The sequence below is a fragment of the Gossypium raimondii genome, chromosome 3 (genome assembly GCF_025698545.1).
Source record: "Gossypium raimondii isolate GPD5lz chromosome 3, ASM2569854v1, whole genome shotgun sequence".
NCBI lineage: Eukaryota > Viridiplantae > Streptophyta > Magnoliopsida > Malvales > Malvaceae > Gossypium > Gossypium raimondii.
The window spans coordinates 18275245-18287587 of record NC_068567.1 but is presented as its reverse complement, the minus strand read 5'-3'; the positions used below and the strand labels follow the sequence as shown (position 1 = coordinate 18287587).

Below are 12343 nucleotides of genomic sequence, written 5' to 3'. Positions count from 1 at the left end.
ACCATAGTAGGAAAAACCCCTGATCAACAACTATATGAAGGTAGCAATCGCGCTCTTTTTAAATAGAGGGGAGAGAATATCATTCCTTCCTTCAAAAGCTTTCTTCGTAAGACTTGACAGGTGTCACTCAACTTTCAAACCTGCCCTCATTGGTGGCTTACAGTTGTAAGGAAACGTGTATAAGAATAAAAAATCTTTTCATTTTTTTGATTTGACTGATCGTTCATTTCTAACTATCCCGTTAGTGTATAACCTACACATTGACTAAACGAACTGGGCACATCGTAACCTTGGTGACATCCCCTATCACTCACAAATCCTTGACATCTTTTGCCAATTCCTTCTTCTACATGTACACATACTTTACGGAGGACATTCCTTACTTTAAACTTCCATTATTTCCTATACGCTCTACTAGCGTGTCGAAACGTTATTTGGGCAAGCAAGATCTCGCCAACCAAATTTCCTTTGACCTAAACTCCCAGACTCAGGACTTTGACAAGTCTGGGTGTTACGCAATGTTTGCAGTTGTAGCCACTTAAAACGTTCCCACGGTTCCTATAAGTTCTTGTCCTCGATTTGCTTGAAATTGGTGACGTCTCATCTTAATTGAATGGTTCTACTAATAGGGAAATTTTTATGTAAAAAATTCCCCGCTAATTCATCTCATGTAGCGATGGAACCAGGCTCTTGCGAATAAAGTCATTTGTACGCATTGTCGCACAATGAAAGGGAAACAATCAAAGATGAATAACGTCATCGGTAACCTCGTTATACTTAAATGTATCATAGACCTGCAGGAATCACTTTAAGTGTTGATTTTGGTCTTCCATCATATTTCCCGTGAAACTGTAGATTGTTCTAAACCATTTGGATAGTGGATGTCTTAATTTCAAGATTATTGGCACTAATCGACGGCCTCTCGATACTGCCTCAGACCATGTTTAAATTGCGTAGCATGTATTCACACAATGTCTACTCTTCTGGAGCCATAGTGGCTCTCTTCGGGGTTATGCTAGTGGTTGGATTGGTTCTTCAAACAGGGAGTTTGCCCGAGGTAAGTCAGCTACCAAAAGTGGATCATTTTTCATTTTTTGATGAGTGCGTCTTAGAATTCTCTCCGGTTCAGGATTTGGTTCGATTGGGATGCTTTCGCTTCAAGTCATGAATTGAAATCAAAGAAATTAAAATAGAATTAGTAACTTAAAATTAAATCGAATAAAAATACTAAAATTAAAATTCGTACCTATAATTCTAAATTATCCTACTTATCTTATTAAATTTCATAATATAAAATTTTAATTTAATGTTGAAACCTCTCTGGAAACGGTGCTAACAACTTGATCACCGCCAGACGTGCGAGCGTTTGGACAGGGGATATAATAGAAAAAAGATAACTAATTAAGCAGCGGTCTCCGCAATTATATATTTTAAATTGTAATATAGTAAAGTGTTACAATGAAACACTCCAAGAAGTATTTAGAGGATCATAAGCAAGGGAGGTTGAATTAAATTAAAATTTGTTTTCTACACTAACATGGCTAAACAATAATAACTTAAAAGCGTAGTAAGAAGAACCAAATTAAAATTAGTTAAGTGAAACAACATAAATTGAACAAAATTAATGAAAACAAATCAATAATCGAAATTAATCCAATTAAACAAGCAGAAGATTAACTCACGTCAATGTTCCTAAGTAACATTAAAATTTAGGTTTTATCGAGTTAGCTATTAATTAACCAATTATTACCTTTCGACCTCTAACTAATTAACTAATTGACCAATACTCACTTATCCTTTGACCTCACTTTCTTGACCGGAATAAATTACGACCTACTCATTAAACTTATCTTTCGATCTCGTTTATCCTAAATTACTTCATAGGGTTTAATCGCACATAATTTAAGCCAACAAACTTGAAAACAAACACTAATTCTTCCGTTAATTATTCCCACATCCAATCATTAATCTTTCTAAAGAAATTAGCCACTCATGGGTCTAGATGCAGTTGTCCCTAATTTCAAATTCAATATGCAAGGCAAATAGTTAAGTAGAAAAAAAATAAAGAAATTGATCCGTTTTGATATTGATTTAAGCGTCAAAGCCAAAATTCATTTGACAGTTACGAAGACGATCTCGATTGCAATTGAAAATCGAAAAGAAATTTTAAAAAAAAACTACTTAAAAAAGAGATTAGATCTATTTTGTAACATAAAAGGACTAAATTGAAATAAAGGTAAAACTAAAATAAAAATCCTAAAACTAATTTAAGTGGCTCATTCGGCCAAGCCTCCTAAACTGAGACTAAACACCTCTATTTATAGCGAAAATGTTCTGCCCTAACTAGGTTAATTAACAAACCAAAAACTGATTAATATATATTGTATGGGCGAAAATACCCCTGACTTAAAATTCTAGTTCGTCGCTTTTATGTCGCGACACCACAGGACCGATGTCGCGGAACTACCTTTTGACAGTGAATGATTTGGCTTTGAAGTCCAATGTTGCAACAGCACATGCCAGTGTTGTGATGTTGCCATCAATCTTCGCATTCTCAACCCGAAAGTAGTGTCTTGCACACTCAATTGACTTATTAGTTCATCCATAGGCCCATATTAGCCCGTTAGGTCATCACATGGCTAAAAATTATGTAGCAACGCTTATTTTACTAAAATTAAACATGAATTAATAAAAATGGAAAATGTAATAAAATCATATAAAAGAGCTAGAAGACAAGCTCATTAAGTGCTGAAAAAACTCTAATTTGCCACAATGAATTATGGCAGATCACAAAGCATCTCCCCAATTGGACTTGATAGATGACATATTAATTTTTCAATCGGTTTGCTTATTGTCGATTAGACTAAGGACATGTTTAGGTTCGTCTACAAATATTAGTTGTCTTTCTATATTACGATTCAACCACGTAATACAACTTAGTATTAGTTAAACATTAGACAACCAGTGAGCTAATATTTGATTCTATTTTGCTTTGTTTGAAAAAACCTTTAAAGAAAGTTAGCAAAGGGTATTAATATAGTTCATAAATAATTTTATTAACCAATCTTTTTGAAAAAATTACAATTTTACATAGACTAAAGTATAACAGTTAGGGCACCAGATCCAACAATTCATACAGTCATATACTCTTTCCATAAGCAACAAAACATTATTCCATGCCAATCAATGTCAAATATAGCATACAATAATTCGAAATAAATCATTCAGTATGGCACCAACCATTTGATCACATCTTGGCATATATTAGTCACTTTTCAACCTTAATATAGCTAGTTACCATATTTCAAGTTCAAGCATAAAATACTTAAGAATTTTGGAAACCAGTAAATTAAATGGCATCACACATGATCAAAACTAAACACAACTAGAACTTATACCCAGTTTATCATACAACCAAACCTTAACCACAAATAAAACCTTGGCATTCATCAATAAAGATGAAAATTACACAACCAAAACCCTATATACATACCACAACATTAGAAATCAAAATGAACATGATTCTACCATCTCGATTATAATGTGTGATCCGTATTAATCTGGCTCGATGAGTTCTGCAAATTGAAGATCTACAAGTAGGAGAAACAACTATAGTAAGCATTTAAATGTTTAGTAAGTTCAAATGGAAATTACAAACTTACCTTGCTCAAAGGTGAGTATACTAACTATCATAGTTTTGGCATACATTTGGCTAGGACATGACACTTAAAATAAAAAGTTGAGCATAAATATTCTTGTATATCAAACATTATAAACATAACTCAAAACATCTTCAATTTGTTCCAATTTTACATATACTCATATCAATACCATATTCTATCATAAATAAACAAATTATACCATTTCAAATGAGTAACATATCATATTGGTTTATCAAGTTCAATTCATTTCATTTTTCAAATTTCCAGATTCAATATCAGTGTTTCGCCCAATGAAACCTTAGTAAAATAGACTCGAATACATGGGTGAGCTACACCACACCAAATAGCTCGTATGAGCGTAAACTACACCATACCAAGGCACCAAAATGTAAAGCCTGTAGACATCAAATATTTAAACATTTTCAATTAAACCCCTCTACTACACCAAAGTCTTCATAGAGACAAATAGTACTCGATGATCCGCAACAAATGCTAGATCTTGATATCCTCCACTACACCATACTAAATAACTCGTACGAGCTTAAACTACACCGCACCAAGGTATCTAAGTGTAAAACCCGTAGACATCAAATGTTTAAAAATTTTCAATTACATCCCTCCACCACAAAAAAAGTCTCCATAGAGACAAATAATACTCGATGATCTGCAAAAAAAATGCTAGATCTTGATTTAACCTGTCATAATCTTCATATCATCACATATCTCATAGAAGCGCGCATATGACCCTAGTGGCATATCAATTGTATCCTAACCTTTTACTAGGTTCACATGGGCATCAATTATTCATGTTTGCATTATCATACCCTGTAATAATTCATATGCACATGTTCATACCTTGTACTTATCCACATCTACATATCACACCCTGTAATCAGTCACGTTTGCATTTTCACATCCTATAATGATTCACATTTTCATTTTCATACCCTGTAATATTTCATATCAATAACCAATCTTATTTCATTTCAATTCAATCAAGATCCATTTAATTTTCTAGCCATGTATTCCAACTTAATCAACATTTAATATTATGCTCAAACACAATTATAATGAAATAAACACAAGCATGCATATAACACAAGGAAAGGTAGTAAATTCCATATGAACTTACCTTTTCCAAACACAAAACAGGTAGATTCTTCAATGACTAATCCATAATTTTTGTTTTTCCCCTATTAGCTCCACTTTGGTCCAATTCTTGGTTTATACAAATATTTTATATACCATACATTATCACACAATGTCATGAAATGCATGATCTTAATTAAATCCCATTGTTTATTTCATACATATTTTGCAATTTATTAAATTTAGTCTCTGAACTCGGGATATGCATAACTTTTGATTCCTAGCTCCAGATTACAATATGATTTCAAATACTTTCATTAGGGACCTTATACTTTCTAATCCTAACATAATTTCATGTCAGGTTTTACATTTATTCAATTTGGTCCTTAATGTTATACAGCTAACAAACAATCTCAACTATCTTTACAATCTAGTCCTTTTCATAATCTGAGCTCAATATCTATCAATCCCAAGCCTAATTCATCAATTTATCAAGAATGGAAACTTGTTAAAGTTTTAAAAATTGATCAAATTGGTACATGAGCTACCTAGACCAAGCTCCCACGATCATAAATCTATAAAAATTACAAGAAATGAACTTGTATTTCATACCTAATCAATGGTCGAATGCTCAAGCTAAAATTTTAGGTTTTCTCTTCAATGGACGACAAGGCGAAATATGAGAGGAAGATGACACTTTCCATCCACTAACTTATTATATATACCATGTTTAAGGATTAATTAATCTAACTTAACCATTCTAATCATGGTTTAATTTACTTAAGCTATTTGTTAATCACTAATTCATGATGGACAATGGTTAAATAACCATTTTGGTTATTGGGATAATTGCTATCTAGATTCTCAAGCCTTTTCTTAGTTAAAACTCAATAGCAATTGGAATTTTATAATTTAGCCCCTGAGCTTTAATTATGTATTTTATCGGCTAATTTATTCAACCATTCCTCAATATATTTTTATATTAACTCCGTAAATATTCCTGTTTTATATTTACACACTCAGTTTATGGAATTGGGGTTTCAAAATTTCATTTTTTGGTACTATTGAAAATAGGGTCGTTACAAGTTTAATGAAATTTTAATGAAAGGGGAAATTTTCTCTTCAATCCTTGAACTTTTTTGGATAAACTATTTTCCAGCTTTTCCTTTTACATGTTGAATTTAGTCCTTATACTTTTCGATTTTAAAATTCAAGTCCAATTGTTAACACTAATTTTATTTTCTTTTGTTAAATTTGTTGGTGTAACATTATGAAATAAAGAAAGTACTCACTTGGTAGCCATGTAACTAAAGAAAAGACTTTATAATTAACCTAAGTTTTTAAAAAATTGTTTTAATAGTATTAATAGTTGGACATGAAATTTTTGAAAATTAGAGGACTAAATTCTTAAAAATAAAAGTACAGTGACTTCATTTCAAATTTACAAAAAGTACAAGGATCTATGACATATTTTAAGCGTTTTAGAATACATCCTATATCGACGGTACTAATAAAATCGTCGATATATGTAAGACCTATACTGATGAATAAATTCAATTTGTCATTATAGATACTCTTATACTGACAATAATAGGATGTGCTAAAATAGGTTCATCATATACTGACGGATAAGCAGTCCATTGATATAGACTACTTATACTTACAAAATTGAATTGTCAGTAAAAGTAAACGTCGGTATATGACAAATTATTTGTAATGTATATTGCTTAAAATGTTTTGCTAAAATTTAAATTACACTTTTAATTACTTTTTTTAAATTTCTATGTAGGTCACTTAACTTTGGAACATTTACAATTTCTTCACTAACAGTTGTAAAATTATTGATATTTTATTTTAACATTATGAAATTTTTATATTTTGATTAGAATTTCTTGATTGGCTGATGTTATATTTGATGATTTTGATATCAAATACTTCAAGTTGGTAATCAAATTTATTTATAATTATAGCAAAGTTAAAAGTTAAAATTGGATGAAGTTGAGATTGAATAACGAGAGGGATGACCTCAATCAACTCCACTGTATTTTGAGAATCAAACCCGGAGCCATATTTTTGCCGACATATATTTGTAATATTGCATATGGGAAATTATGCTTCATAATAGTATATATAGGCGTGCTCATCTCTTTCCTGTCTAATTTGAAACTGAGTTCAATTCATTACCAATAAGTTTGATGTATATAAAGAAAAATCCCAATATTTCATTGAAATAACCAGCCAAACTTGGTGGTCACTTAAAAGCTCCTTCTATATATATATATATATATATGGAGTAATTGAACATCAATCATGGCAATTCTAATGGGTCCTCAAAGAATGATCACGCTCATTGGAGTACTTGCAACTTAATTAATAGATAGGGGTCCTGTTATTTATATGAATCGGACTCATAAGTTATTAAATTGTACCTTCATCGAATGAGTGTTAATTCAGTTGACATTAATATTGTTGTCAGAATAGGATAACAAATGTGTTGAAATGCATTTATACTTTAAGATCGAGTTGATTGCGGAATTTCACAAGTCTACCAAAATAAAATTTTCATATATGCAAGTTAGATATTTCCCAACAGGAAAAAGAAAACCATTACATTAGCTGGTTTTATGGTTCTTAGCACTTGAGAAGAGTTGAGTAGTTTGAAGATTCAAAATAGTGGCATCCCAAGGGTGAATTCTAGGTTAAGTAAAATGTTTGAAGGTGACAAAGAGCTGGAATCTAATCTGTCCTTCAGTCTATCCGACACTTGAAGCTCTGCCTTGTCTACCTCCACCTATGGAAAACACCAAATTTAATTATAGCATCGCTATTCAATACACAATGATAGTAATTTAAACTTTCAACATGTTGGTCCTGCAATCGTACCTTGGCATCATTCGACTTAAAAGTGAAACTATTTCCATGGCCTGATATGATCAAATTATTAGTCTCCATTGAGGATAGCCATGGATCGCTGCAATCAAACGAGGGAACACCGACTAAGTTGAAACATCACAATATCATCATTCGGGAAGATAAGAATTTTGTGTTGAGAAATCGATATAAAAAAATTCAAATTTCTAAAGATAATAAGTTTCTTAAACTTGTTCATAGATTGACTGGATTAATAAAACCCAAAGGAAAATTATATTTGTATTTATATATTTTATAATTAAATTAAATTTAAATAATAATTTGAGTCCGAACAAGTAAAAGAAAGAAAAAAAAAGCTTATCTTATATCCGACAGGTCTAATAGAAGTCCTGGATCGGCCATCATCAGCAAAATATATGTACTTCAGACTCTTATTAATAAGCTGGCCTTATCTACACCATAAATAATGACAGACAACATGTTGGACCAAAAACGTCCACGGCCAAGGATATGTGTAAATGTATGCATGTACGTACGATCGTATTGAATTAATTAATGCATTCATTTAAATTAGGAAAAATATTATTTTAATCTTTCAAACTTTGTGAAGATAGAGAAGACAATAATGCAGCTTCTAAGATAAAAGAAATTAAAATGGAAAGAGATGGAGGGAGGAGATGTTGCACCTTTGGGTCCTCTGTGGTGAGGTTTGTAAATTAGCTGATCCCTTGTTAGTGCTCTTCACTGTTCGATACATCTGCATGAACACAGAACAACAATGAGAAAAATGTTCAATTTGCCAAGATTACCATCTAGCTAGATGCCATTTTGTCCTTAGTTCTTGTTTCTCCACATCCAACTATAGTTGTTGAATCATCATAATAGAAATACAAAACTAGGTACACGATAAAGAAAGTATGAAAGATCATCATAAAATAATAACAATTCTTATACTTAAGGTCAAACAAATGATGATTCCACCTGCAAGTGACTCTTCACGTGAGCTAGGGTTAGATTCTTGACATTCATCAACTCTAACACAGATTTTGGTGTTGCTCCTGTGATAGATGCCAATACAAAGGTGTAAAACTTGCTATAGGGAGAAAAGCCAATGTTCTGTAGATGAAAAGGTATATCATAGGTTGTTTAATATTATTTACTGTCATGGCCTCCAAGAAGCTGTACTGCATGAACAAAATGAGCATGGAGGGTTGTAGTCCATCTCATTCTTGGAGCTCTCATCCGTCTTTTCACTCCATTGATCATTCTTGCATTTCTTTCGAAGTCACGACCATAGATTTGAGGTTGATGATGATTAAGTTTTGGTTGGGGTGGACTCAAAACTGCCGTTTCGAACCCTAAGCTCAACTTTGGCTGTCCCTGGCTCAGATTGGTTCCACTGCAGCTAGAATCAGTGGTTGAGCTTCTATAGTAGGTCATTCCCTTAACCCTACAAACTGAAACGGATGTTGGGCTAATCTGCAAGGATAAATAAGGAAAAGGCATGGTCCTCATTATAGTTTTTCTAACTTGTGTAAACAACGAAAAGTTGAAGATCTTAGATCAAAATTCAAAATCCAAGAAAGAATGAATGTATTATATCACCATGAGTGCCTCATGATTTGCATGGACGTTGTTGGAGAAAGAGGGACTGGTGGAGTGAGTAAAAGAGAATATCCTAGGCTTTTTGGTGGAATATAGGTTTAATAGAAATATCAAAGGTGCTTAAAAAGATCATTGCAAAGACTACGACTGGTTAGGTTAGGGAGAAGAATAGAAAAAAAAAGCTGCAGGAAAAGAGGAAGTAACATAGGGTTTTTTTTTTCTTCTTTTCTCCCATAGCCATTTATAAAGGGGTGGGGAATAAAAAAAAAGCTTAAGCAGGAGGGAGAGTGGCAACCATCAGCCATGGATAGATAAAATGAATGGTGGTTTCATTTATGCAGGGAAGGAATGGTTGGTTGGAAGTCAAGAAAACAAAATTTGGTATTATTATTATTATTATTATTAAATGGAATATTTGGAAGGGAAATTCAATCTTTTTCACTCACTACCTTATCCATGGATCGCACTCCATCTTCAAAGGGAGAGGCTTTAAAAAAAATAATGCAAAAGGTAAAATTAATGGGTTGGTCCTTGCTTTTTATACTTGTCGTATTAGGAGCTTGGAATCCAGCTGTCTGACTCTTTCTTTATCCTTTGGTTTACGTAGGAGTTTCAAGTTTGAACTTTGGCTAAAGGAAAATATCTTTAAAAACTCTTATAAATTAATTTTATATTTTTAATTTCACGTCAAATTAAAGATATTTTTCATTAAACATTTATACAATACCTAAAATTATTTATAACCTCCTCAAGCCTTAAATAAGAGAATAAATATATTTCAGTACACTCAAATTCATATATTTTTGCATAGACAATAATAACCATCCAACTAAACTAAGACTTAAGGCGAGTTTAGATGAACAGTACATTTATCTGCGGTTAGTGTAAAAACAATAGTGGTGGTGGGATTAGATATTATAGCAATATTGTAGTATGAGATAAAAAGTTAGTTAAACCCACACCCACCGCCCATCTAAACTCACCCTTAATAAGCAAAAAAACAAAATATGTCTTTATTTATCTATACTATATATATATAATGCTTTTGAATGAGTCGATGTTACTCATAACCGAGTCCCAACTTAGTTATTAAATTACCAAAATGTTTTTAATTTAACAAAGTAATTAATATAAATTTGAGGATATTTTATCTTTTATATGAAATCCAAAAAAATTCATGCTCCTAATGAGATTTAAACCTAAAACACCATAATATTTACAATCTCAACTTCACCATCTCAACTAAAGTATTAATTAACTTCAATGTCAATTGTAAATAAATATACTATATAATTGTTTTCACCCACTATGTGATTATGGCATAATCTAGTTATAATTTAAACTATTGATTGAGTTTATATCACAAGTCAATCTAACACCAACTCAATCTAAAAAATTATAGAACGTACATGAATCCAATTTTCATTTCATCTGGGAAAAGCCATCTTTTTCTCAACAATGTCTTTGTCATTTGATCCAATAGCCTCCCGTTAGATAGGCACAGATTTGATAAATACTAATAACTCTCGAATGGAGTATTAGAATGGAAAAATCCATTAGATAATGAACTATTGGTTCTAAGCCATCTCTGGCGATGAATTAATAATTCGAAGTGCTTTTCTTGCGTATTCTTGATAAATCAGTGTTTATATATAGATTGGGAAGTAAGAAGCCCTTTCATATTTAAAATAAGTTATATTATTACAAATGTACTTTTGTCTCTTTTTTTTTAATAAAATCAATAAAAATATTGCATGTGGTTAGATTTAAATCCATACCACCAATATTTACAAAACTTTACCTTTACCACTTTTTATTTAATATTAATATTAATATATTTATTTTATTTAATATTAATATTAATATTTTATTTAATTAAATTAAATTTTGATGCGGTGACGTGGTTGCCTTTAGTTATTTTTTTAATGGAATTTAAGGGTAGGAGTCAACTTAATTATGAAATTATAATTTAAGTATTTGATTCGATAAATTTAAAATACTTAGCTAATAAAACGGTATAATTTAAAGGTCTGAATTAAACCTTTCTAATAATAATAAAATCTTAACTGGAAAAGACGACCAACTTCCTCGGCGTCAACATGGTTCTTGTCTCGTGACCATATGATCGTGACCTTGTCCGGGTTTTACTTTAAGCCTCTTCCTTTGCTCTTTTCTCCTTGCTTTTCACCGTTTTATTTTCTTGGATTCATGGGTAGTTGAAGACTAAATTATCTTTGATAAATAAATAAACGAGATATTTAAGTTATTTTAGTTCTGATTCGTTATCATTCTGGTTTGAGATAATTATAAATTTAATCTTTAAAGTTTTTTTTTAAATTTTGATTTCCTTTAGTTAATTTTAACTATTAATCTTTCAAAAGAGTTAAATAACATTTTTAACGATAATAATGACTAAAACAATAATTTTAATATTTTTACGTGGTAACTCACATGGTGGTTCGTATTTAAAATGTAACATTTTAGTTAATATTTTCGTTAAAAAAAATCATTTTGACTCTTTCTCAAAAGGTTGATAATCAAATTTGACTCTTTTTTAAAAAGTTGAGGGTTAAATTTAGCTAAAAAATGAAAAGGGTCTTAACAAAAGATGTAAACGTTAAGCGTTAAGCGTTAAATTTGACATTATGCCTTCTCTTTTTAACCCTCTCATTTTTTAAAGTGAAAAATATTATCATCTAATTGTATTCGAATTGAAGGTGAAATCAAACAAATTTTCAAGCAGAGATTTTGTTATATTTTTTATGGAAGCTAAAATACAATTTCACCATTGTATTCACTTATATTTTTACTATTTTAGAATAACTAAAATGAAAATTTTATTATTTTGAGATACTCACTATAATTTTACCATATATTAACTTACAAATTTATAAACTTTGAGATCTAAAACAAACTTGTCCAATTTTATGGGGCAAACCTCCTCCATCCCTAATTTAGACCCACATCCTTCAAATTGTTAATGAATTATAATAACAAATTAATAAATAATAATCTATTCAAATAAAACCTACCACTTACTAGTTTAAAAATTCAAATCAAGATAAATTCTAAGGGTTAACCTTCCTTAACTGCGAAGCCAATAACAAGAATTGGTA

At 31.0% G+C, this 12343-nt stretch overlaps 1 protein-coding gene across 2 annotated transcripts; it reads right to left on the bottom strand.

Annotated features, from left to right (window-relative positions):
• Positions 1 to 7297: 7297 nt before the first annotated feature.
• On the bottom strand, positions 7298 to 9550 carry LOC105796138 (probable transcription factor KAN4). 2 transcript variants are annotated; one of them, XM_012625747.2, is made up of 6 exons: positions 9228 to 9549; positions 8783 to 9101; positions 8604 to 8680; positions 8309 to 8379; positions 7635 to 7722; positions 7298 to 7542 (listed from the first exon to the last, which is right to left on the bottom strand). In XM_012625747.2, exons 1-6 carry the CDS (start codon positions 9228 to 9230, stop codon positions 7417 to 7419), a joined length of 684 nt encoding a protein of 227 aa, XP_012481201.1. In that variant the 5' UTR covers positions 9231 to 9549; the 3' UTR covers positions 7298 to 7416. The 2 variants fall into 2 exon arrangements, with proteins under 2 accessions (XP_012481201.1, XP_012481200.1); XM_012625746.2 differs by having other exon boundaries at positions 8783 to 9550.
• Between the last annotated feature and the right edge of the window lie 2793 nt (positions 9551 to 12343).